Below are 22,438 nucleotides of genomic sequence, written 5' to 3'. Positions count from 1 at the left end.
GGTTTCAAAGTCCGGAGGGCCCCAGGGGGGAGCGGGCAGGAGTGGGAATAATCCGGGAGTGGAGACCCTCGCTGCGCGGGGAGGAAAGGTGGCCGTTACCGTGGAGTTTTTCTCAACGGTGACGGAGGAGTCCGGGAGTGTGCGGGATCTCTGGTTCCGTGGCATGGAGCCTCCAGAATGGGGACCCTCAGTGGTGGGAGGAAGTCAGTCTGTCAGTTCGTCAATCGATTTATTGAGTGCTTCCTGTCTGTCTCCCCCCTAGATCGTAAGCTAGAGAAGAGCATGCATAGTGATATGGGCCTGGGAGTCAGACGGTCATGGGTTCTAATTCCGCCTCCTCCACTTGTCTGCTGGGTGACCTTGGGCAAGTCGCTTCACTTTTCTGGGCCTCAGTGACCTCATCTGTAAAACGAGGATTGAAACTGTGAGCTTGAAACAGGGACCGTGTCCAACCCGATTTGCTCGGATCCACCCCAGCACTCAGTACAGTGCCCGGCACATAGTAAGCGCTTAAAAGAAATAAGTTAGGGGTTAGGAATGGTCTGATTTGGGGGTGATAGCCTGGATTGCCTGTGCGTTCCTCCATAACGATTGTAGTGAGTCAGAACTCAAGGAAGTTTCTCTCCCCTGGGGCATCGCTGTAAATACAAGGCATCCAGCGTGGGGTTGTTGAGGATGCTTCTTTAAGTTGGTTGTTGTTGTCTCTACTAATAATCCCCAGTGAAAGACTAAAATAATCACTCCCCGGGGTCCCCACCCCCCCAGCCCCCCAAAAGTCCCGGAAGACAGGTAAAGCCCCTCACTCCCTGCTCCAAACTCAGGCTGCTGACACGGAGTGGGCTGGGCTTGTTATTAATTATTATTATTATTATTAAGGCCTCTTGGAGGAGATGTAATTTTAATAAGACTTTGAAGGTGGGGGAGCGATCGTCTGTCGGCTATGAAGAGGGAGGGCGTCCCAGGCCAGAGGCAGGACGCGGGCGAGGGGTCGGCGGCAATGCGGATGAGATGGAGGCCCAGTGAGAAGGTTGGCATTAGAGGAGCGAAGTGTGCAGGCTGGGCTGGAATTAGAGATTAGCGAGGAGAGGTAGGAAGGGGCAAGGTGCGCTCGTTTGGCAGAGAGGTCGGAAGTGGCATGGCCCTGGTAGAAGTAGGCGTGACCTTAGTGGAAAAAGCCTGGCCTGGGAGTCAGAGGACCTGGGTTCTAATCCCCGCTCTGCCAGTTTCTTAACCCTGTGACCTCGGGTAATTCACTTGACTTCTCTGTGCCTCATTTCTCTTGTTCTCCCCCTATTAGACTGTGAGCCCCATGTGGGACGGGGACTGTGTCCAACCCGATTAGCTTGCAACCTCCCCAGTGTTTGGTACAGTGCCTGGCACATAGTAAGTGCTTAACAAAATACCAAGAAAAAAGTAGTGGGAGAGTCCAGAGTGTGGGGCTGGTGACAATCTCGGCTTGGGAGGGGCAGTGAGTCCGAATTGGGAATGAGGAGCAATGTGGTCTAGTGAATAGACACCAGGCCTGGGAGTCAGAGATCCTGGGTTCTAATCCCAGCCTGGAAGTCAGAGGACCTGGGTTCTAATCCCAGCTCCGCCACTTGTTTGCTGTGCAACCTTGGGCAAATCACTTCTCCGTGCATCAGTTTCCTCATTGATGAAATGGCGATTCAGTACCTGTTTCCTGCCCCTGCAACACACTGTTATATTGTCCTCTCCCAAGCACTTAGTAGAGTGCTCTGCTCACAGTAAGGGCTCGATAAATATGAGTGAATCAATAAATGAGTCCCATGTGGGACAGGGATGGTATCCGATTGTGTTTTAACTACCCCAGTCCCCAGCACAGTTTTTGACGCATAGTTAAATGTGCTTAGTGTCATCCTTGACTTCGCTCTCTCATTCATCCCACCACATCCAATCCCCTCACTAAAAACCAGCCGGATCTCACCTTCGCAATATTGCCAAGATCCGCCCTTCCCTCTCCATTCCAAAACCGCTACCTTGTTAGTACAATCACTCATCATATCCGTACTGAATGACTGCATCAGCATCCTCTCCGATCTCCCATTCCTCCTGTCTCTCTCCGCTTCAGTCTATACTTCACTCCGCTTGCCCAGATTATCTTTCCACAGAAGGCTCTGGGCCATGTCACCCGTCTCCTCAAAATCCTCCAGTGGTTGCCTATCAACTTTCGTATCGAGCGAAACTCCTCACTCTTGGCTTCAAAGCTGTCCATCCTCTGGGCCCCCTCCTACCTCACCTCCCTTCTCTCCTTCTCCATCGGCAGCCCGCACACTCCGCTCCTCGGATGCCGCTCACCTCCTCACCGGGCCTCCTTCTCCTCGTCCCCACCGTCGACCCCCGACCCACGTTCTGCCTCTGGCCTGGAATGCCCTCCCTCCTCACAGCCGCCAAACTAATTCTCTTCCCCCCTTCAAAGCCCTACTGAGAGTTCACCTCCTCCAGGAGGCCTTCCCAGACTGAGCCCTCCCTTTCCCTCTGCTCCTCCTCCCCTCCCACTCCCCCTACTCCGTCCCGTTCTGCTCTACCCCCTTCCCCGCCCCACAGCACTTGTGTATACTAGTACATAGTCCTTATTCTATTTATTTTATTAATGATGTGTATAGATCTATAATTCTATTTTGATGGTATTGATGCCTGTCTACTTGGTCTGTTTTGTTGTCTGTCTCCCTCGCTAGACTGTGAGCCCGGCAGGGATCGTCTCTCTCTTGTTGCAAATTGTACTTTACAAGCTCTTAATACAGTGCTCTGCACACAGTAAACACCCAGTAAATACGAATGAGTGAATAATCCCTGCTCTGCCGCTTGTCTGCTTTGTGAATTGGGCAAGTCACTTCACTTCTCTGTGCCTCGGTTACCTCATCTGTAAAATGGGGATGAAGACCGTGAGCCCCACATTGGGCAACCTGATTGCCTTGTATCTACCCCAGCGCTTAGAACAGTGCTTGGCACATAGTAAGCACTTAGATACCAACATCATCATTATTATTATTATTGTTATTACAGTGCCTGGCACAGACTGAACGCTTAACAAATACCATTATCATTATTACTATAAATGCTTCACAAATACCAAACACACTAATTATTCTTACTATTATTAACTTCTCGGGGCCATTAATGGGGGACAGGGGTGGGATTCTGGCTCCAGGACTCCCTCGACCCCTGCTCCTCTCCCAGGGCTCAGCTCCCCGACCCCCGCCAATCCTATCACGTCCCAGTTGGGGATTTCCTCTCCTTTCCCCTGTAGACTGTAAGCTGCCTGTGGGCGGGGAAAGTTGTACCAGCTCTGTTGTAGGGTACTCTCCCAAGAGCTTAGTACAGTGCTCTGCAACAGGAAGTGCTCAATAAATACCACTGATTGATTGATTTGATTGACTGCAGACAGCAAGGGCACTCAATGCCTCGAGGACTTGGGTCCAAGAAGGAGTTCATGTTTCCAGGCACTGGCGTGGGCGAAGTCCGGCCTTGGGCAAGGTCCGGTCCTGGCCTGGTGGCTGGCCAGGGCAGGGGGGTGGTGCAGGTTTGTTTGCACAGGCCAGCTGAGCCCACCCGCTCCTGCCCACCTGGGAGGAAGGCTGGAGGGGGGCACGAGGCCAGAGTCATGGAGGCGGGGCCTTTGGCCTTCCCTGATTAACCCCTCCTTTCCTCTCTTCTCACTCCCACTTCGCCCCCACTCGCTTCTTTTATTCATCCCCCCTCCCAGCCCCACATCACTTATGTCCAGATCTGTCATTTATTTCTTTCTATTAAAGTCTATCACCCCCTCTAGCCAGTAAGCTCGTCGTGGGCAGGAAATGTTTCCGTTTATTGTTCTATTGGACTCTCCCAAGTGCTTTGTACAGTGTTCTGCACACATTAAGTGCTCAATAAATATGATTGGACTGATTGCCTCCCTCCTCGTATCCAACAGTGACTCTCCCCCACCTTTCAAACTCTTATTGAAGGCCCATCTCCTCCCAGAGGCCTTCCCCCGACTACGTCCTCCTTTCCTGCTCCCTTCAGTCATCCCCCCTCCAGCCCCACACTACTTATGTCCCTTAGAGAAGCAGCATGGCACAGTGGGAAGAGCGTGGGCCTGGGAGTCAGGAAGTCATGGGCTCTAATCCTGACTCCACCACTTATCTGCCATGTGACCTTGGGCAAGTCACTTCACTTATCTGTGCCTCAGTTACCACATCTGTAAAATGGGGATTGACAGTGTGAGCCCTGTGTAGGACAGGGACTGTGTCCAAACCGATTTGCTTGGGTCCACCCCAGTGCTTAGTACAGTGCCTGAAACACAGTAAGCGCTTAACAAATATCACTACCATTATTGTTATTATTATTATTATATCCGTCATTTATTTCTATAAATATCTGTCAGCCCCTCTAGGCTGTAAGCTCGTCTTGTGCAGGGAATATGTCTGTTATATTGTTCTGTTGTACTCCCCCAAGCACTTAATACAGTGGTCTGTACATAGTAAGCTCTCAATAAAGCAGCATGGTTTAACGGAAAGAGCAAGGCCTTGGGAGTCCGAGGATGTGGGTTCTAATCCCAGCTCTACCACTTGTCTGCTGTGTGACTTTGGGCAAGACACTTTCATTCAATAGTATTTATTGAGCGCTTACTATGTGCAGAGCACTGTACTAAGTGCTTGGAATGTACAAATCGGTTACAGATAGAGGCAATCCCTGCCCTTTGACAGGCTTACAGTCACTTCACTTCTCTGTGCCTCCTTTCTCTCATCTCTAAAATGGGGATGGAGACTGTGAGCCCCACGTGGGACAACCTGATTAGCATGTATCTCCCCCAGCGCTTAGAACAGTGCTTCGCGCATAGTAAGCAGTTAACCAATACCATCACTATTATTATTATTAATAAATACGATTAAACTGTGAGCCCGTCATTGGGCAGGGATTGTCTCTATCTGTTGTCGAATTGTACATTCCAAGCACTTGGTACAGTGCTCTGCACACAGTAAGTGCGGAAGCAGTGTGGCTCAGTGGAAAGAGCCCGAGCTTGGGAGTCAGAATTCATGGGTTCGAATCCCTGCTCTGCCACTTGTCAGCTGTGTGACCGTGGGCAAGTCACTTCACTTCTCTGTGCCTCAGTTACCTCATCTGTAAAATGGGAATTAAGACTGTGAGCGCCACGTGGGGCAACCTGATCACCTTGCATCCTCCCCAGCACTTAGAACAGTGCTCTGCACATAGTAAACGCTTAACAAATACCAACATTGTTATTATTAAATTATTATTATTGATGATGACTCTATCTTTTGCCAAACCCAGTCGGTTTTTCCTGGATATCTGCAGAATCCACTCCTTTCCATCCTAACGGCCACCGTGCTGATCCAAGCACTTCTCCTTTTCCTGCCTTGATTCCGTATCGGTCTCCTCGCTGAGCTCCCTGCCTCCTGCCTCTCCCCGTGCCTTCATTCTGCCGCCCGGATCATTTTTCTACAGAAACATTCAGTCCATGTTTCCCCGCTCCTCAAGAACCTCCAGTGGTTGCCCCTCCGCCTCCACATCCAACAGAAATGCCTCACCACCGGCTTTAAGTCCCTCAATCTCAGTCAATCAATAGTATTTATAGAGGACTTATTTTTCATGGTATTTATTAAGTGATTAGATAAAACCTAATCAGGTTCATTCATTCAATCGCTTTTATTGAGTGCTTACTGTGTGCCGAGCACTGTACTAAGCACTTAAATTCCCTGTGCCTCAGTTACCTAATCTGCAAAATGGGGATTAAGACTGTGAGCCTCACGTGGGACAACCTGATGACCCTGTATCTACCCCAGCGCTTAGAACAGTGCTCTGCACATAGTAAGCCCTTAACAAATACCAACATTAGAGAAGCTGGGTGGCTCAGTGGAAAGAGCCCCAGTTTGGGAGTCAGAGGACGTGGGTTCTAATTCCGCCTCCGCCACTTGCCTGCTGGGTGACCTTAGGCAAGTCACTTCATTCCCGGCTCTGCCACTTGTCAGCTGTGTGACTGTGGGCAAGTCACTTCACTTCTCTGTGCCTCAGTTACCTCTTCGGTAAAATGGGGATGAAGACTGTGAGCCTCCCGTGGGACAACCTGATTACCCTGTATTTCCCCCAGTGCTTAGAACAGTGCTCTGCACATAGTAAGCGTTTAACATATACCAACATTATTATTATTATTCTCTGTGCCTCAGTTCCCTCATCTGCAAAATGGGGATGAAAGACTATGAGCCCCACGTGGCACGACCCGATGACCCTGTATCTCCCCCAGCGCTTAGAACAGTGCTGTGCACATAGTAAGCGCTTAACAGATACCAACATTGTTATTATTAATAATAAATACTATTGAATGAATGACTGAGTGGTGGCGAGTCCGTTCCTCGGGAGCCGGAGATCCGGGCCAGGGTTTCCAGAACGCCCGGCTGGAGCGAGGGGATGGTCGCTGCAGGGGGCGGGGCCTGGCCACAAGGGGGCGTGGTCTGGAGAGTGGGCGGGGCCAGGCCCGTCCTGCCGGGACGCGGGCGCCCTCTACCGGCCATCTGACATATTCATTCACTCATCCACTCGTTCATTGAATTCATTCCATCGTATTTATTAATCATAATAATGTTGGTATTTGTTAAGCGCTTACTATGTGCAGAGCACTGTTCTAAGCGCTGGGGGAGATACAGGGTCATCAGGTTGTCCCACCTGAGGCTCACAGTTAATCCCCATTTTGCAGATGAGGTAACTGAGGCACTGAGAATAATAATAATAATAATGTTTGTATTTGTTAAGCGCTTACTATGTGCAGAGCACTGTTCTAAGCGCTGGGGTAGACACAGGGGAATCAGGTTGCCCCACGTAGGGCTCACAGTCTTAATCCCCATTTTACAGATGAGGTAACTGAGGCACAGAGAAGTGAAGTGACTTGCCCACAGTCACACAGCTGACAAGTGGCAGAGCTGGGATTCGAACTCATGACCTCTTACTCCAAAGCCGAGAAGTGCAGTGACTTTCAATAGAATTTATTGAGCGCTTACTATGTGCAGAGCACTGTACTAAGCGCTTGGAATGGACAGATCAGTAACAGATAGAGACGGTCCCTGCCCTATGACGGGCTTACACTTGCTCACAGTCACACAGCTGACAAGTGGCAGAGCCGGGGTTCGAAGCCATGACCTCTGACTCCCAAGCCTGGGCTCTTTCCACCGAGCCACGCTGCTGATAGCGGTGGTTAAGCGCTTACTATGTGCCGAGCATTGTTCTAAGCGTTGGGGGAGAGACAAGGTAATCAGCACGACTCAAGCTCAGCCAGGCTTGGTAGTCAGAGGTCATGGGTTCTAATTCTGGCTCCGCCACTTGTCAGCTGTGTGACTTTGGGCAAGTCACTTCACTTCTCTGTGCCTCAGTGACCTCATCTGAAAAATGAGAATTAAAACTGTGAGCCCCACATGGGACTGCCTGACCACCCTGTATCCCTCCCAGTGCTTATAACAGCATTTTGCACATAGTAAGCGCTTAACAAATACCACCATTATTATTATTATTATTATCAGGTTATCCCAAGCGGAGCTCACAGTCTTAATCTCCATTTTACAGATGAGGGAACTGAGGCACACAGAAGTAAAGTGACTTGTCCAAAGTCACATAGCTGACAAGTGGCAGAGTCACTTCCAAGTGCTTAGTACAGTGCTCTGCACACAGTAAGTGCTCAATAAATACGATTGAATGAATGAATGAATGAATGAATGAGCTGGGATTGGAACCCATGACCCCTGACTTCCAAGCCCGTACTCTTTCCACTAATAATAATAATAATAATTATAGTGGCTTTTGTTAAGTGCTTACTATGTGCAAAGCACTGTTCTAAGTGCTGGGGAGGATGCAAGGTGATCAGGTTGCCCCATGTGTAGAGTTTACAGTCTTAATCTCCATTTTACAGATGAGGGAACTGAGGCACAGAGAAGTGAAGTGACTTACCCAAAATCATACAGCTGACAAGCGGCTGAGCCGGGATTTGAGCCCATGACCGCTGACTCCCAAGCCGGGCCTCTTTCCAACGAGCCACACTGCTTCTCGAGCGCTTGCTGTGTGCAGTGTACTGTATTAAGCGCTTGGGAAAGCAAACTACAGCAAAAAAGCATGACCATCCCTATCCACAATGAGCTCACAGACTAGAGAGGGGGAGAGAGACATCAATACAAATAAACAGACACTGAGCACTTACTATGTGCAGAGCAGCGCTTGGGAAAGAACAGTACAACAATGAACAGTGACATTCCCTGCCCATAATGAGTTTACAGTCTCGAAGAGGGGAGACAGACGTGAATATAAATAAATAAAATGACAGGTATGGACGTAAGTGCTGTTGGGTTGGGAGGGAGGAAGATCAAAAGGAGCAAGTCAGGGTGATGCAGATGGAAGTGGGAGATGAGGAAAAGTGGGGTTTAGTCTGGGAAGGCCTCTTGGAGGAGATAGGCCTTCAGAAAGGCTTTGAAGAGAGAATCATTGTGGGATTTGAGGAGCGAGGCCGTTCCAGGCCAGAGGCAGGACATGGGCCGGGGGTCGGCGGCAAGACAGGTGAGATGGGAGGCCCAGTGAGAAGGTCAGCACTACAGGAGCAAAGTGCGTGGGCTGGGTTGTAGGAGAGAAGCGAGTTGAAGTAGGAGGTGAGGTAGGACTTGTGTGACTGAGAAAAAAGAGCTGCGGGGAAAATAAGGTTGCCCTATCCCTCTCTAGGCTTAAGCTTATTGTGGGTAGGGAATGTCCCGCTAATTCTGTTGTATTGTCCTCTCCCAAGCACTTAGTACAGTGCTCTGCATCCATTTATTCATCCATTCATTTATTCAATCATATTTATTGAGCCTTACTGTGTGCAGAGCACCGCACTGTACTAAGCGCTTGGGAGAGGACAGTATAATAATAGACACATTCCCAGCCTACAGCAAGCAGTAAGCACTCAATAAATATGACTGATTGATTGACTGATTGATTCCCAGCTCCCAGACTGGGGTAGGTTGGCCTGGGGGACTTTCACTTTTTCCTCCCAACTCTAATAACAATAATAAAAGAAGCATGTGGCTCAGTGGAAAGAGCATGGGCTTAGGAGTCAGAGGTCGTGGGTTCTAACCCAGCTCTGTCACTTGTCAGCTGTGTGACTTGGGACCAGTCACTTCACTTCTCTGTGCCTCAGTTACCTCATCTGTAAAATGGGGATTAAGACCGTGAGCCCCACATGTGACAACCGGTTGTATCTACCCCAGCGCTTAGAACAATGCTCAGCACATAGTAAGCGCTTAACGAATACCAACATTATAATAATAATATGTTAAACATTTACCATGTACTAAGCACTGTTCTAAGCACTGGGTAGACTAATTAATCAGGTTGGACAGAATCCCTGTCCCACATAGGACTCACAGTCTTAATCCCCATTTTACAGATGAGGGAACTGAGGCCCAGAGAAGTGAAGTGTCATGCCCAAGGTCACACAGCAGACAAGTGGCGGAGTCAGGATCAGAACCCATGCCCTTCTGACTCCCAGAGCATTGCTTTACTTGCTACACCAAGTTACTTCATGTGATAAGAGATCATTGATGAGCTTGAAGGTTGAAAGGATCCAATGGCAACCCCTTCCCCCAACCCAGCCTGTTTCCCCATATTCCTCGGCCCTGGGGTGGCGCGAGGTGTTATGGGGAGGGCTTGAAGGGGAATAGAAGAGAGCAGAGGTGTCAGGGGAGAGACCACCGGGAAAGCCCACCATGGATTGGCAAAAGCCGAAAAGCAGCATGGCCTAGTGGATAGAAACCGCGCCTGGACTTTGACTTTCAGGCCCGGGTTCCAATCCCGACTCTGCCACTTGTCCTCTGGGTGACCTTGGGCCGGTCACTTCACTTCTCTGTGCCTCAGTTCCCTCATCTTGAAAATGGGGTTGAAACCTGGGAGCTCCATGCGGGATGGGGATTGATTAGCTTGACACATTGTAAGTGCTTAACAAATACCATTATTATTATTGTTATTATTGACTAAAGAGCACTACTTTGGCTCTGCACCATTTGAGAATGTGCTTCCTGGGGGCAGCAGGAGCGGGGGAGTTCTGAGACCCTCAGGCCCCTCTTAGGAAAGCATGGATGAGGCCTTGCTTGGTTTAGGGGAAGAAGGACACGAGACACTTGGGAAGCAGAATGAAAAGCCAAAGAAATGCAAGTTTGGGGGAAGGAGGAGGTCTTTATTTAGAGGATTGGGAGGGGGGTGCTTTGGAGCTCAGTCCCCAGTGAAGGGTCCTCAGCTTATAGACACCCAGGAGGCAGGAATGGAGCGTATCCAGGGAGGGAGAAAGAAGCCCCTAGTGAGGGAACGATCCCAGGGCCAGGAATCCCGGAGCTCAGAGCCCACCCTGAGGAGTGGCCAGAGAGAGAGAGAGCAGGCTCCGACTGTCCATCTGTCCATCTGCTGGGGTTTGTCCATCCAGGGCCTGATTGCACTGTGGGCAGGGATTGTCTCTCTTTATTACTGCTCTGGACTTTTCCAAGCGCTTGGTATAGTGCTCTGCACACTGTAAGCATTCAATAAATACAAATGAATGATTGCACCATCTTCAACCAAGGCAGGAATGATAGTGGGGAGGGGGCTCACGTTGGGAACTGGGGGACGACGGATTCAGTTGATTAGAAGCAGCATGGCCTATGGCTAGAGCTCAGGTCTGGGAGTCAGAGGGACCTGGGTTCCAATCCCGGCTCTGCCATTTGTCGGCTGGGTGACCTGGGGCAAATCACCTCATTTCTCTGGGCCTCAGTTCCCTCCTCTGTAAAATGGGGATTAAGACTGTGAGCTCTATGCGGCGCAGCGACTGTGTCCAACCTGATTGATGTGTATCTACCCCAGTGCTTATTACAGTGACTGGCGCATAGTAAGCACTTAACAAATACCATAAAAGAAAGATTGATTGATCGATGGATGGGTGAGCTCTGCAACTGGGAATCGGGTGATGTCCTGGAAGAGGCCCCTGGGAACGGCATTAGATCTTACACTGGCAGCAGAGGGGCTGAGCGCAGCTGGCCTGGGCACAGCAGGGGGGCTTACAGCAGGGCACGCAGCAGCCGGTCTGGCAGCAGGAGGGCTTACAGCAGCTGGTCTGGGCACAGCAGGGCACACAGCAGCCAGACTGGCAGCAGGCGGGCACACAACAGCTGGTCTGGGCACAGCAGGGCACGCAGCAGCTGGTCTGGCAGCAGGTGGGCTTACAGCAGGGCACACAGCAGCAGGTCTGGGAGCAGCAGGGCACACAGCAGCTGGACTGGCAGCAGGAACCACAGCCTCCGCATGAGCCACAGCCTCCTTTGCCGCCTCCGCATGAACCGCAGCCTCCACAGGAGCCACAGCCTCCTTTGCCACCTCCGCAAGATCCACAGCCTCCTTTGGAGCCTCCACAGGAGCCACAGCCTCCACAGGATCCACAGCCTCCTTTGCTGCCTCCACAAGATCCACAGCCTCCTTTAGTGCCTCCGCATGAGCCACAGCCTCCACAAGATCCACAGCCTCCTTTAGCGCCTCCGCATGAGCCACAGCCTCCACAGGATCCGCAGCCTCCTTTGCCGCAACCGGAGCTGCAGCACGCTGGCACACAGCAGGTTGTGCAGCACACAGGCACGCAGGCCCCAGATCCACAGCCTCCACCGCAGCCTCCGCAGCCTCCGCAGCCGCCGCAGCCTCCACAGCTGGACGAGCAGCCCCCGGAACCTCCAGAGCAGCCCATGGTTTCGTTCAGTCGAGTTTCAGGTGGTCCCAGAGTGTGCGATTTGGAGCAGAAGAGTGTGGGTTGTCTGGTGTCCTTATCCCTGTGGGCTTATATAGTCCTGTCCGGGGCTGCCGTCACCAAGGACTCACACACACACATACTGTCACTTCCTTGTTGTTGTTTATCGCCTCTTCCCTGGGAAACCTTCATCCACTCATGGCTTCCTCCTCCTCCAACGGGGCTCATTATCCATGTCCGATTGACACTTTCACCGTTCTCCCGAGGGGCTCATCCACATGACTGTTGGTCACAGCTGTCGGCCCATAGGGCACCGTGGGCATCTCATCGCTCCTGTTGAGGGCCTCCCTTGGTTGGGGGGATGCTGGGAGGCCGCCCGGGCCTGACTTGTGCCACACTCGTCGCCTCTTGTGGCTCCCGTTTCCACCTCTCCAGCAGAGACCGTGACCCATCGTTGCTGTGTGACTTCCCCCCGCAGTGCTCTGTGGGGTGAGGCTGGCCGGCAAAGGTCCTGAGAGCTGAGTCTGAATGACCAGAGCTGAACAACAGTGCCTCTGTCCTCATCTCCTGTCCCCTGTGGTCACCATCACCGCCCTCTTCCCCTCCAAATCTTCCCACCAACATCTCTGCCAAAATAAGGTCAAGACTGTGCCCGTCAGTAAATCAGTCTGGTGATCTGGGGACCTGCCCCCTGAAAGACCCTCATCCAGACTGTAGACTCAAAGCTCCTCTCTAGCCTGAATCTGTGCTTAGGAAAAGTGTCCACCAACTCGATTGCATCATCCTCTCCCAAGCGCTTAGTACAATGCTCTGCACACATTAAGGGCTCAATAAGTATGACTGACTGATCCAGGAGACACCATCGGGTCATAGCCCCAAATCAAGGTGACCCCCACGGCCTGCCCAATCGACAGAGCCCAAAGAAGAACCTCCACTGAAAGGCGGCGATGGGTGTTGAATTTGGCAGAAGAGCTGAGGGATGTGTAAGTTCTGTCCTGTGGCTGAGTGGAAACCCTCATCGGGACTGGACAACCATCACAGCCAAGGGACGATGTGAGCTTCACACTGCCGGTCACTTTTTGGTCGCCCAGAGGCCTGTGGTTACGAGCTGGATGGTGTCGGCCCTTCCTGGCCACGGAGTCAGTGTCTTGGAGCTGTGAGAGGGCCAGACGATCCCAACAGCAGGGAGATTTTTCATCGCTCCGGCCTTGGCGCTCCTGGGGGCTTCCCCCTTCTGGGCCGGACACCACAGCGGACAGGGGGCGGCTCTGCTGCAGGAAACTGGACTGTGCTCCCGACCCCTGAGGAGGGTTGTGTCCTAACCAGTCTCCCCTCAACTTGGTGTGTTTGGCGTCCCGGTGGGGCATGGTCAACTCGGGGCTGGGGACAGGTGGGTGCTTAGGGGACCTGTCAAGGCTCTTGCCACTCTGGAGCCAGATTCTCGGGCACTGGCCATTTGTCAGGTGGTAGCGAATCCATACCAGCATCCTCTGATCCCATCAGCCCCACCCCATACATGGCCCGGGGTTGGGCGTAGGCCATCCTTATTCCATCGCCCTCTTGCTTTCCCCCAGAAGCCTCAGGGAACGCAAAGACGTGGCCAGGATTGTCTTGTTACCCAATTCAGGGACTTACTTCCTGGTGCCTCTTCCTGTCCCAGACCACATCGCATCCCTACCTCTTTCCCGATCCCCCACCCTGCACCCTATCCCAAGCAGTGCCCATTCTGGTGGTCTTGGTCCTAAGGTTTTGAAAAACCCAAGTTTGGCTCAAGGGACTTTGACATGGGTAGGACTCAATGGCAATAACACGAAGTCTTTTGGACATGCAAAACCCCTAGACCTGCTCCCAGGAGTATGTGGATGGGGGCATTTTTTGGAGGTGGAGGACACGAGACACCAGAGAAAACAATAAATAGCCAAGGAAATGCAAGTTTGGTGTCGGGGAGGGAGGGTGTCTTTATTTAAAGGTTTCAGAGGGAGACTCCATCGGCTGGAGTTTTGCTTTCTTTAGTGATGATCAGGAAGGATGAGGTGGAAGGGACTCGCAAGGAGAACTTTGCAGAGGACTGATTGATTGATCGATGGGTGATCACTGCCAAACCGAGAATTGGGGAATGTCCTGGAAAAGGCCTCGATGAACACATTAGATCTTACACTGGCAGCAAAGCGGGTGAGCGCAGCTGGCCTGGGCACAGCAGGGGGGCTTACAGCAGGGCACACAGCAGCCGGACTGGCAGCAGGAGGGCTTACAGCAGCTGGTCTGGGCACAGCAGGGCACACAGCAGCCGGTCTGGCAGCAGGTGGGCTTACAACAGCTGGACTGGCAGCAACAGGGCACGCAGCAGCTGGTCTGGCAGCAGGAGGGCGCACAGCAGGGCACGCAGCAGCTGGTCTGGGAGCAGCAGGGCACACAGCAGCCAGACTGGCAGCAGGAACCACAGCCTCCGCATGAACCACAGCCTCCTTTACCACCTCCGCAAGATCCACAGCCTCCTTTGCTGCCTCCGCAAGATCCACAGCCTCCTTTACAGCCTCCACAGGATCCGCAGCCTCCTTTGCCACAACCGGAGCTGCAGCACGCTGGCACACAGCAGGTCGTGCAGCACACAGGCACACAGCCCCCAGATCCACAGCCTCCACCACAGCCTCCGCAGCAGCCGCAGCCTCCACAGCCCCCACAGCTGGACGCGCAGCCCCCAGAACCTCCAGAGCAGCCCATGGTTGGCGTCGGTCGAGTTTCAAGTGGCCCCAGAGTGTCTGGTTTGGAGTCGAAGAGTGTCAGGTGTCTGGTGTCCTTCTCCCTGTGGACTTATAAAGTCCGGCTCGGGGCTGCCTTCACTGCTCACACACACGCTGCCACTTCCTTGTTATTGTTTATCGCCTCTTCCCTGCGACATCTTTGTCCCCTTGTGACTTCTTCCTCAATTGGAGCTCATTATCCTTATCCAAGAGGCACTTTCTCCATGACCACAGCGGGCCTCCTCCATGTGGCTGCTGACACCATGGTCAGCGGCGGAGTGTGGATCCATTCATTCATTTAATCAAATTTATTGAGCACTTACTGTGTGCAGAGCATTGTACTAAGCGCTTGGGAGAGTACGATAAAACAGTAGACAGACACATTCCCTGTCCACAGTGAGTTTACAGTGCAGAGGGGGAGATAGACATTAATATCAATCAGTAAATATGGACAGTAAGTGCTGTGGGGCTGGGAGGGGGGATGAATAAGGGGAGCCAGTCATGGTGACACGGAAAGGAGCGGGAAAAGAGGAAATGAGGCTTAGTCAGGGAAGGCTTTTCTCTCAATAATAACAGTACCAGTGATATTTGTTGTGTTTACTAGGTGCCAAGAACTGTGATAAACCCTGGTGTGACCCTGTTAATAAGGTTGCCTTCATTCGCTGTCTCACATCGACCTCGTTTTACAGATGAGAAAACGAAGGCATAGGCAAATTCTTAGTCAACCCTTCAATCACTCAAGTCGCAGGTAACAGAGTCGGGATTTGAACCCAGGTCCTCTGACTCTCAGATCTATGCTCTTTCCACTAGGCCACACTCCCCAAAACAGCTATGATGATGATGGTGTCTGTTAAGCTCTTACTTTGTGCCAAGCACCGTTCTAAGCCCTGGGGTGGAGCGGGGAGAGTGATACAAAGTAATCAGGTTGTCCCTTGTGAGGCTCACAGTCTTAATCCCCATTTTATAGATGAGGTCAGTGAGGCACAGAGAAGTGAAATGACTTGCCCAAAGTCACACAGCTGACAAATGGCAGAGCCAGGATCAGAACCCATAACATCCGACTCCCAAGCCCATGTTCTTTCCACTGAGCCATGTTGCACACAGGGGGCAGGACAGCAGCAGGAGGCTGAACCCCACTCCCACCCACTGAGAGGTTTCATCTCCTCCCAAGTTTCCCCCAAACTGACTGCATTTGACTTCCTTGGAGGATCATTTTAAAAAATGTTATTTGTTAACTGCTTAATATGTGTCAGGCACTGCACTAAGCGCTGGAGTCTTATAACCACCTGGAGATTTCTGCAACCATCTCCTGGACACAAGTCAGTCAGACAGTCTATCATATTTATTAAGCACTCAATGGGATGATGATGATGATGATGATGATGGTATTTGTTAAGAGCTTACTATGTGCCAGGCACTGCACCAAGCTCTGGGATGGATACATGCGAACTGAGTTGGGCACCATCCCTGTCCCATATGGGGCTCCCTGTCTCAATCCCCATTTTACAGATGAGGTAACTGAGGCACAGAGAAGTGAAGTGACTTGACACAGCAGACAAGTGGCAGAGCCAGGATTAGAGCCCATGACCTTCTGACTCCCAGCCCTGTTCTCTATCCACTAGGCCATGCTGCTTCCCTGCTTACTGTGTGCACTGTATTAAGCGCTTGGGAGAGTACAGTATGACAATGAACAGATACATTCCCCGCCCACAGTGAGCTAAAGACCCTGTATGAAGGCCCTCATTCTCTCTGGTTCATGCCTTCAGAGAAGGGGAGAGAATTGCGGAACTTCCCCATGAGAAACCCGATTCCTTCACTGCACTGGGCTGCTGCCATCACCCCTTGGCTCTAGGATCAGCATTCCGGACAGCTGCAGGAGTACTGGGGTCCAGACAGCCGACCCCCCCCCTTAATAATAATAATGTTGGTATTTGTTAAGCGCTTACTATGTGCAGAGCACTGTTTTAAGCGCTGGGGTAGATACAGGGTAATCAGGTTGTCCCTCGTGAGGCTCACAGACTTAATCCCCATTTTACAGATGAGGTAACTGAGGCACAGAAAAGTGAAGTAACTTGCCCACAGTCACACAGCTGACAAGGGGTAGAGCCTGGATTCGAACCCATGACCTCTGACTCCCCAGCCTGTGCTCTTTCCTGAGCCACGCTGACTTCCCCTTCCCTGAGGTGATACATCCCTCCAACCCTGAGACCCCCTTCCAAATGCAGACATGGAGTATTGATGTCCAAATGGGTTTATAACATGGGCCAGGAGAGAACATGGGCCTGGGAGTCAGAAGGTCATGGGTTCTAATCCCAGCTCCGCCACTTATCTGCTGTGTGACTTGGGCAAGCCACTTCACTTCTTTGCGCCTCAGTTACCTCATTTTCATTCATTCAGTAGTATTTATTGAGCGCTTACTGTGTGCAGAGCACTGGACTAAGCGCTTGGAATGAACAAGTCGGCAACAGATAGAGACAGTCCCTGCCGTTTGACGGGCTTACGGTCTAATCGGGGGAGACGGACAGACGAGAACAATGGCAATAAATAGAGTCGGGGGAAGAACATCTCGTAAAAACCGATGGCAACTAAATAGAATCGAGGCGATGTACATTTCATTAACAAAATAAATAGGGAAATGAAAATATATACAGTTGAGCGGACGAGTACAGTGCTGAGGGGATGGGAAGGGAGAGGGGGAGGAGCAGAGGGAAATGGGGGGAAAAGAGGGTTAAGCTGCAGAGAGAGGTGAAGGGGGGTGGTAGAGGGAGTAGAGGGAGAAGGGGAGCTCAGTCTGGGAAGGCCTCCTGGAGGAGGTGAGTTTTAAGTAGGGTTTTGAAGAGGGGAAGAGAATTAGCTTGGCAGAGGTGAGGAGGGAGGGCGTTCCGGGACCGCGGGAGGACGTGGCCCGGGGGTCGACGGCGGGATGGGCGAGACCGAGGGACGGTGAGGAGGTGGGCGGCGGAGGAGCGGAGCGTGCAGGGTGGACGGTAGAAAGAGAGAAGGGAAGAGAGGTAGGAAGGGGCGAGGTGACGTAGAGCCTCGAAGCCTAGAGTGAGGAGTTTTTGTTTGGAGTGGAGGTCGATAGGCAACCACTGGAGGAGTTTAAGAAGGGGAGTGACATGCCCAGATCGTTTCTGCAGGAAGATGAGCCGGGCAGCGGAGTGAAGAATAGACTGGAGCGGGGCGATTTGTAAAATGGGGTTTAAGACTGTGAGCCCCATGTGTCCAATCTGAGTTCTTCTTATTTCCCCAGTGCTCAGAACAGTGCCTGGCATATAGTAAGAGCTTAATAAATACCATTTTTAAAAAGCCAGAAATATTGAAAGGGATTTTAATGAATAAATGAATGATTAACAAGTATCCAAACCCTCCTTTCCTCTCCTCTAATGCCCTCCCTTCCCTGGGAAACTTTGATGTCTCAAATCCAACAGACAATTATTCTCCCCAACTTCAAAGCCTTATTGAAGGTCCATCTCCTCCAAGAGGCCTTCCCTGACTAAGCCTCCCTTTCTTCTTCTCCCACTCTCTTCTGAGTCGCCCTGACTTGCTCCCTTCATTTATCCCCCCTTACAGCCCCACATCACTTAGGTTCCTGTCTGTCATTTATTTCTATTAATGTCTGCCTCCCCCCGACCACCCTCCCGAGACTATAAGCTCATTGTGGGCAGGGAATGCGCTTGTTTATTGCTGTATTGTACTCTCCCAAGCACTTAGTACAGTGCTCTGTGCAGAGTAAGCACTCAATATATACAACTGAATGAAGGAATGAATTAATGATGGGCTGGAACGACATTCCCTTCAGTGTTTCCTGGGGAAGCCCAGGCTTCAGGTTTGGCCCCTCCAGAATCTTCCACCAGGGATTTTGAAAGCTGAAGTGAAACAGCCCCCGATCCTCCCTACCGTGCTCCCCCATCAGGATCAGGAGCCTCACTCTTTAGGGACCCCAGCCTCTACCCCCAAACTGGAGACCCTTTCTCCTTCGTCCTCTCCCAGAACCCCTCAGCTCCAATGCTCACTCAAGATTGCTGAGGGGCTTCTCCTTTCCCAGTAAGGAGACTCCTCCTCTTGCCCCATGAGTAGAACTCAATGGCAATAACATTCAATCAGTCAATCATATTTATTGAGTGCTTACTGTGTGCAGAGCATTAAACTAAGCACTTGGGAGAGTACAATATAACAATATAACTGACACATTCCCTACCCATGAGCTCACAGTCTAGGTGGGAAGACAGGCATTAATAGAAAGAAAGAAATGACAGATGTGGACATAAGTGATGATGATGATGGTATCTGTTAAGTGCTTACTATGTACCAAGCACTGTTCTAGGCACTAGAGTGCTGTGGGGTGGAAAGAGGGGAAGAACAAAAGGAGCAAGTCAGGGCGATGCAGAAGGGAGTCGAGAAAAGGCAAGGGGGGTGCTCAGTCAGGGAAGGCCTCTTGGAGGAGGTGGGCCTTCAATAAGGCTTTAAAGAAGGGGAGAGTCATTGTTTGTTAGATTTGAGGAGGGAGGGTGTTCCGGGCCAGAGGTCGGCGGCTAGACGGGCGAGATGGAGGTACAGTGTGAAGGTTGGCATTAGAGGAGCAAAGTGTATGGGTTGGGTTGTAGGAGGGGATCAGTGAGGTGAGGTAGGAGGGGGGCAAGAGAATTGAGGGCCTTAAAGTTCTTTGGATGTTCAAGACTCCCGGATTTGCCCTCAGGCGTGTGGATTTGGGTATTATTTGAGGGGGCAGAAGACGCGAGACACATGGGAAACACAAAGAAGAGACAAGGAAATTCAGGTTTGGGGAGAGGGGGAGAGTCTTTATTTAGAGGTTTCAGAGGGAGATTCCATCGGCTGGGGTTTGTCTGTCTGGGGAGGAGTCCTGCTTTCTTCAGCCAAGTCAGGAAAGATGAGAGGGAAGGGGCTCACTTGGAGAAATTTGTGAAGGATTGATAGATTGATCGATGGGTGATCTCTGCCAAATTGAGAAATGATGAATGTCCTCGAAAAGACCCGGATGAATGGCATTAGATCTTACACTGGCAGCAGAGGGGGTGAGCGCAGCTGGCCTGGGCACAGCAGGGGGGCTTACAGCAGGGCACACAGCAGCCGGACTGGCAGCAGGCGGGCTTACAGCAGCTGGTCTGGGCACAGCAGGGCACGCAGCAGCTGGTCTGGCAGCAAGGGGGCTTAGAGCAGCTGGACTGGCAGCAGCAGGGCACACAGCAGCTGGTCTGGCAGCAGGAGGGCACACAGCAAGGCACACAGCAGCTGGTCTGGGAGCAGCAGGGCACACAGCAGCTGGTCTGGGAGCAGCAGGGCACACAGCAACTGGTCTGGCAGCAGGAACCACAGCCTCCACATGAGCCACAGCCTCCTTTGCCGCCTCCGCAGGATCCACAGCCTCCACAGGATCCACAGCCTCCTTTAGTGCCTCCGCAAGATCCACAGCCTCCTTTGCTGCCGCCGCAGGATCCACAGCCTCCACAGGATCCACAGCCTCCTTTAGTGCCTCCGCAGGATCCACAGCCTCCTTTAGTGCCTCCACATGAGCCACCACCTCCACAGGATCCACAGCCTCCTTTGCTGCCTCCACAAGATCCACAGCCTCCTTTAGTGCCTCCGCATGAGCCACAGCCTCCACAGGATCCTCCACATGAACCACAGCCTCCTTTACTGCCTCCACAGGATCCACAGCCTCCTTTGCTGCCTCCGCAAGATCCACAGCCTCCTTTAGTGCCTCCACAGGATCCACAGCCTCCTTTGCCGCAACCGGAGCTGCAGCAAGCTGGCACACAGCAGGTCGTGCAGCACACGGGGACACAGGCCCCAGATCCACAGCCCCCACCGCAGCCTCCGCAGCCGCCGCAGCCTCCACAGCCCCCACAGCCGGACGCGCAGCCTCCGGAACCTCCAGAGCAGCCCATGGTTGGTGTCGATCGAGTTTCAGGTGGTCCCAAAGTGTCCGGTTTGGAGTGGAAGAGTGTGAGTTGTCTGGTGTCCGTCTCCCCGTGGGCTTATATAGTCCTGTCCGGGGCTGCCATCACCGTGGGCTCACACGCACACTCTCACACACACCCCATCACTTCCTTGTTGTTGTTTACCACCTCCTCCATGAGAAACCTCCTTCCTCTCGTGGCTTCCTTCTTCTCCAATGGGGCTCATTAGCCACATCCAAATGGCGCTTTCCCTCTGGCTTCTGGCCACCGCGGGGGGTGAGATGTGGGCTGTTGGTGTGGGCAGGGATTATCTCTCTGTATTGCTGAATTGTACTTCCCAAGTGCTTAGTACAGTGCTCCACACATAGTAAGAGCTCAATAAATACGATTGAATGAGTGGATTTACTCAATGATGAGGGCCCCTCATCAAACCCTCTAGACTGAAAACTCATTGCGGGCAGGGAATGAGTTTACCAACTCTGCTGAATTTTTACATCATACTCTCCCAAGAGCTTAGTAATAATAATAATGAATAATTTTGGTATTTGCTAAGCATTTACTATGTGCCAGGCAGTGTACTAAGTGCTGAAGTAGATACAAGCAAATCAGGTCAGACACAGTCTCTGCCCCACGTGGGCCTCACAACCTCAATCCCCATTTTACAGATGAAGGAACAGGAGCCCAGATAAGTGAAGTGAAGTAACTAGCCCAAGGTCACACAGCAGACAAATGGTGGAGGTGGAATTAGAACCCATGAACTTTTGATGGACAGGCCTGTGGTCTATAGTACAGTGCTCTGCACATAGTAAGCGCTCAATAAATGCAATTGATTGATGATTGATTGAGCCTCGGGATTGAGGATAACTCGCTGGGATCTAAATGACCCACGAAAAACAGAGGGGCCTGGCGGATAGAGCACAGGTCTGGGAGTCAGTCAGAAGGACTTGGATTCCAATCCCTGCTCCACCACTTGGGCAAATCACTTCACTTCTCTGTGCCTCAGTTACTTCATCAGTAAAATGGGGATTAAGACCATAGCCTCATGTGGGACATGGACTGCGTCTAACTTGATTGTCTGTATCCCATCCCATTGCTTAGTGCAGTGCCTGACACATAGCAAGTGCTTCCAAATACCATTTTTAAAAAAACCCTCTCTTTCCAATGTGCTCAACTGACAGGGGTGATGGCTTCAGCCCAGAGTGGTGAAGGAATTCAGGTTCACTTGGAAACGATCCCCATTTTTCAGCTGTTTTGGGTGGGGAAAAAATTGGGGGACTTGAACACCTTGCAAATACAACTGGAAATGTGAGCCCTCCTCCATAATAATAATAATAATGTTGGTATTTGTTAAGCACTTACTATGTGCAGAGCACTGTTCTAAGCACTGGGATAGACATAGGGGAATCAGGTTGTCCCACATGGGGCTCACAGTCTTAATCCCCATTTTACAGATGAGGTAACTGAGGCCCAGAGAAGTTAAGTGACTTGCCCACAGTCACACAGCTGACAAGTGGCGGAGCCGGGATTTGAACTCATGATCTCTGACTCCAAAGCCCGTGCTCTTTCCACTGAGCCACGCTGCTTCTCATAATAATAATAATGTTGTCCAGAGATCCCATCGGTTATTTTGGTAGAGAGATGGTGTTAAAAGGCCCTGGTTTGTCACAATCCTCTCCCAAAGTGGAAATGCAATTAGCTATGGGAAACTTTGGGAGGAGATGACCGCTCCTCTCCACCCCACTCAATAGGTGGGAGTACAGTCTAGTCTTCTGTAGCAACACTGACCCATGCAGTGAGTCAGCCAGTTAATTGTATTTATTGAGCACCTACTGCATGCTGAGCACTGTACTAAGCACCTGGGAGAGTACGCTACAACAGTAAATGGACACATTCGCTGCCCACCAGAAGTTTACTGTCTTAAGGGCAAGACAGACATTAATAGAAATAAATTAATGATGGATATGGACATAAGTGATGTGAGACTGGAAAGGGGGATGAATGAAAGAGCAAGTCAGAGCGAGAGGGAAGGGAGTGGGAGAAGAGGAAAG

The 22,438-nt window shown here is 51.5% G+C and overlaps 2 protein-coding genes across 2 annotated transcripts; both read right to left on the bottom strand.

Annotated features, from left to right (window-relative positions):
* Nucleotides 1–10,990: 10,990 nt before the first annotated feature.
* LOC100090326 (keratin-associated protein 5-4-like) lies at nt 10,991–14,449 on the bottom strand. The gene is made up of 3 exons (XM_029059710.1): nt 14,181–14,449; nt 11,575–11,606; nt 10,991–11,415 (listed from the first exon to the last, which is right to left on the bottom strand). The coding sequence occupies exons 1-3, from the start codon at nt 14,447–14,449 to the stop codon at nt 10,991–10,993; spliced, it is 726 nt and encodes a 241-aa protein (XP_028915543.1).
* A 5,029-nt stretch (nt 14,450–19,478) lies between these two features.
* Nucleotides 19,479–20,378, bottom strand: LOC100090342 (keratin-associated protein 5-2-like). Its single transcript, XM_029059709.1, has 2 exons — nt 20,096–20,378; nt 19,479–19,951 (listed from the first exon to the last, which is right to left on the bottom strand). The coding sequence occupies exons 1-2, from the start codon at nt 20,376–20,378 to the stop codon at nt 19,479–19,481; spliced, it is 756 nt and encodes a 251-aa protein (XP_028915542.1).
* Nucleotides 20,379–22,438: the final 2,060 nt, after the last annotated feature.

The sequence above is a fragment of the Ornithorhynchus anatinus genome, chromosome 3 (assembly GCF_004115215.2).
Source record: "Ornithorhynchus anatinus isolate Pmale09 chromosome 3, mOrnAna1.pri.v4, whole genome shotgun sequence".
In the NCBI taxonomy this organism is placed as follows: domain Eukaryota; kingdom Metazoa; phylum Chordata; class Mammalia; order Monotremata; family Ornithorhynchidae; genus Ornithorhynchus; species Ornithorhynchus anatinus.
This window is presented reverse-complemented; position numbering and strand designations above follow the sequence as displayed.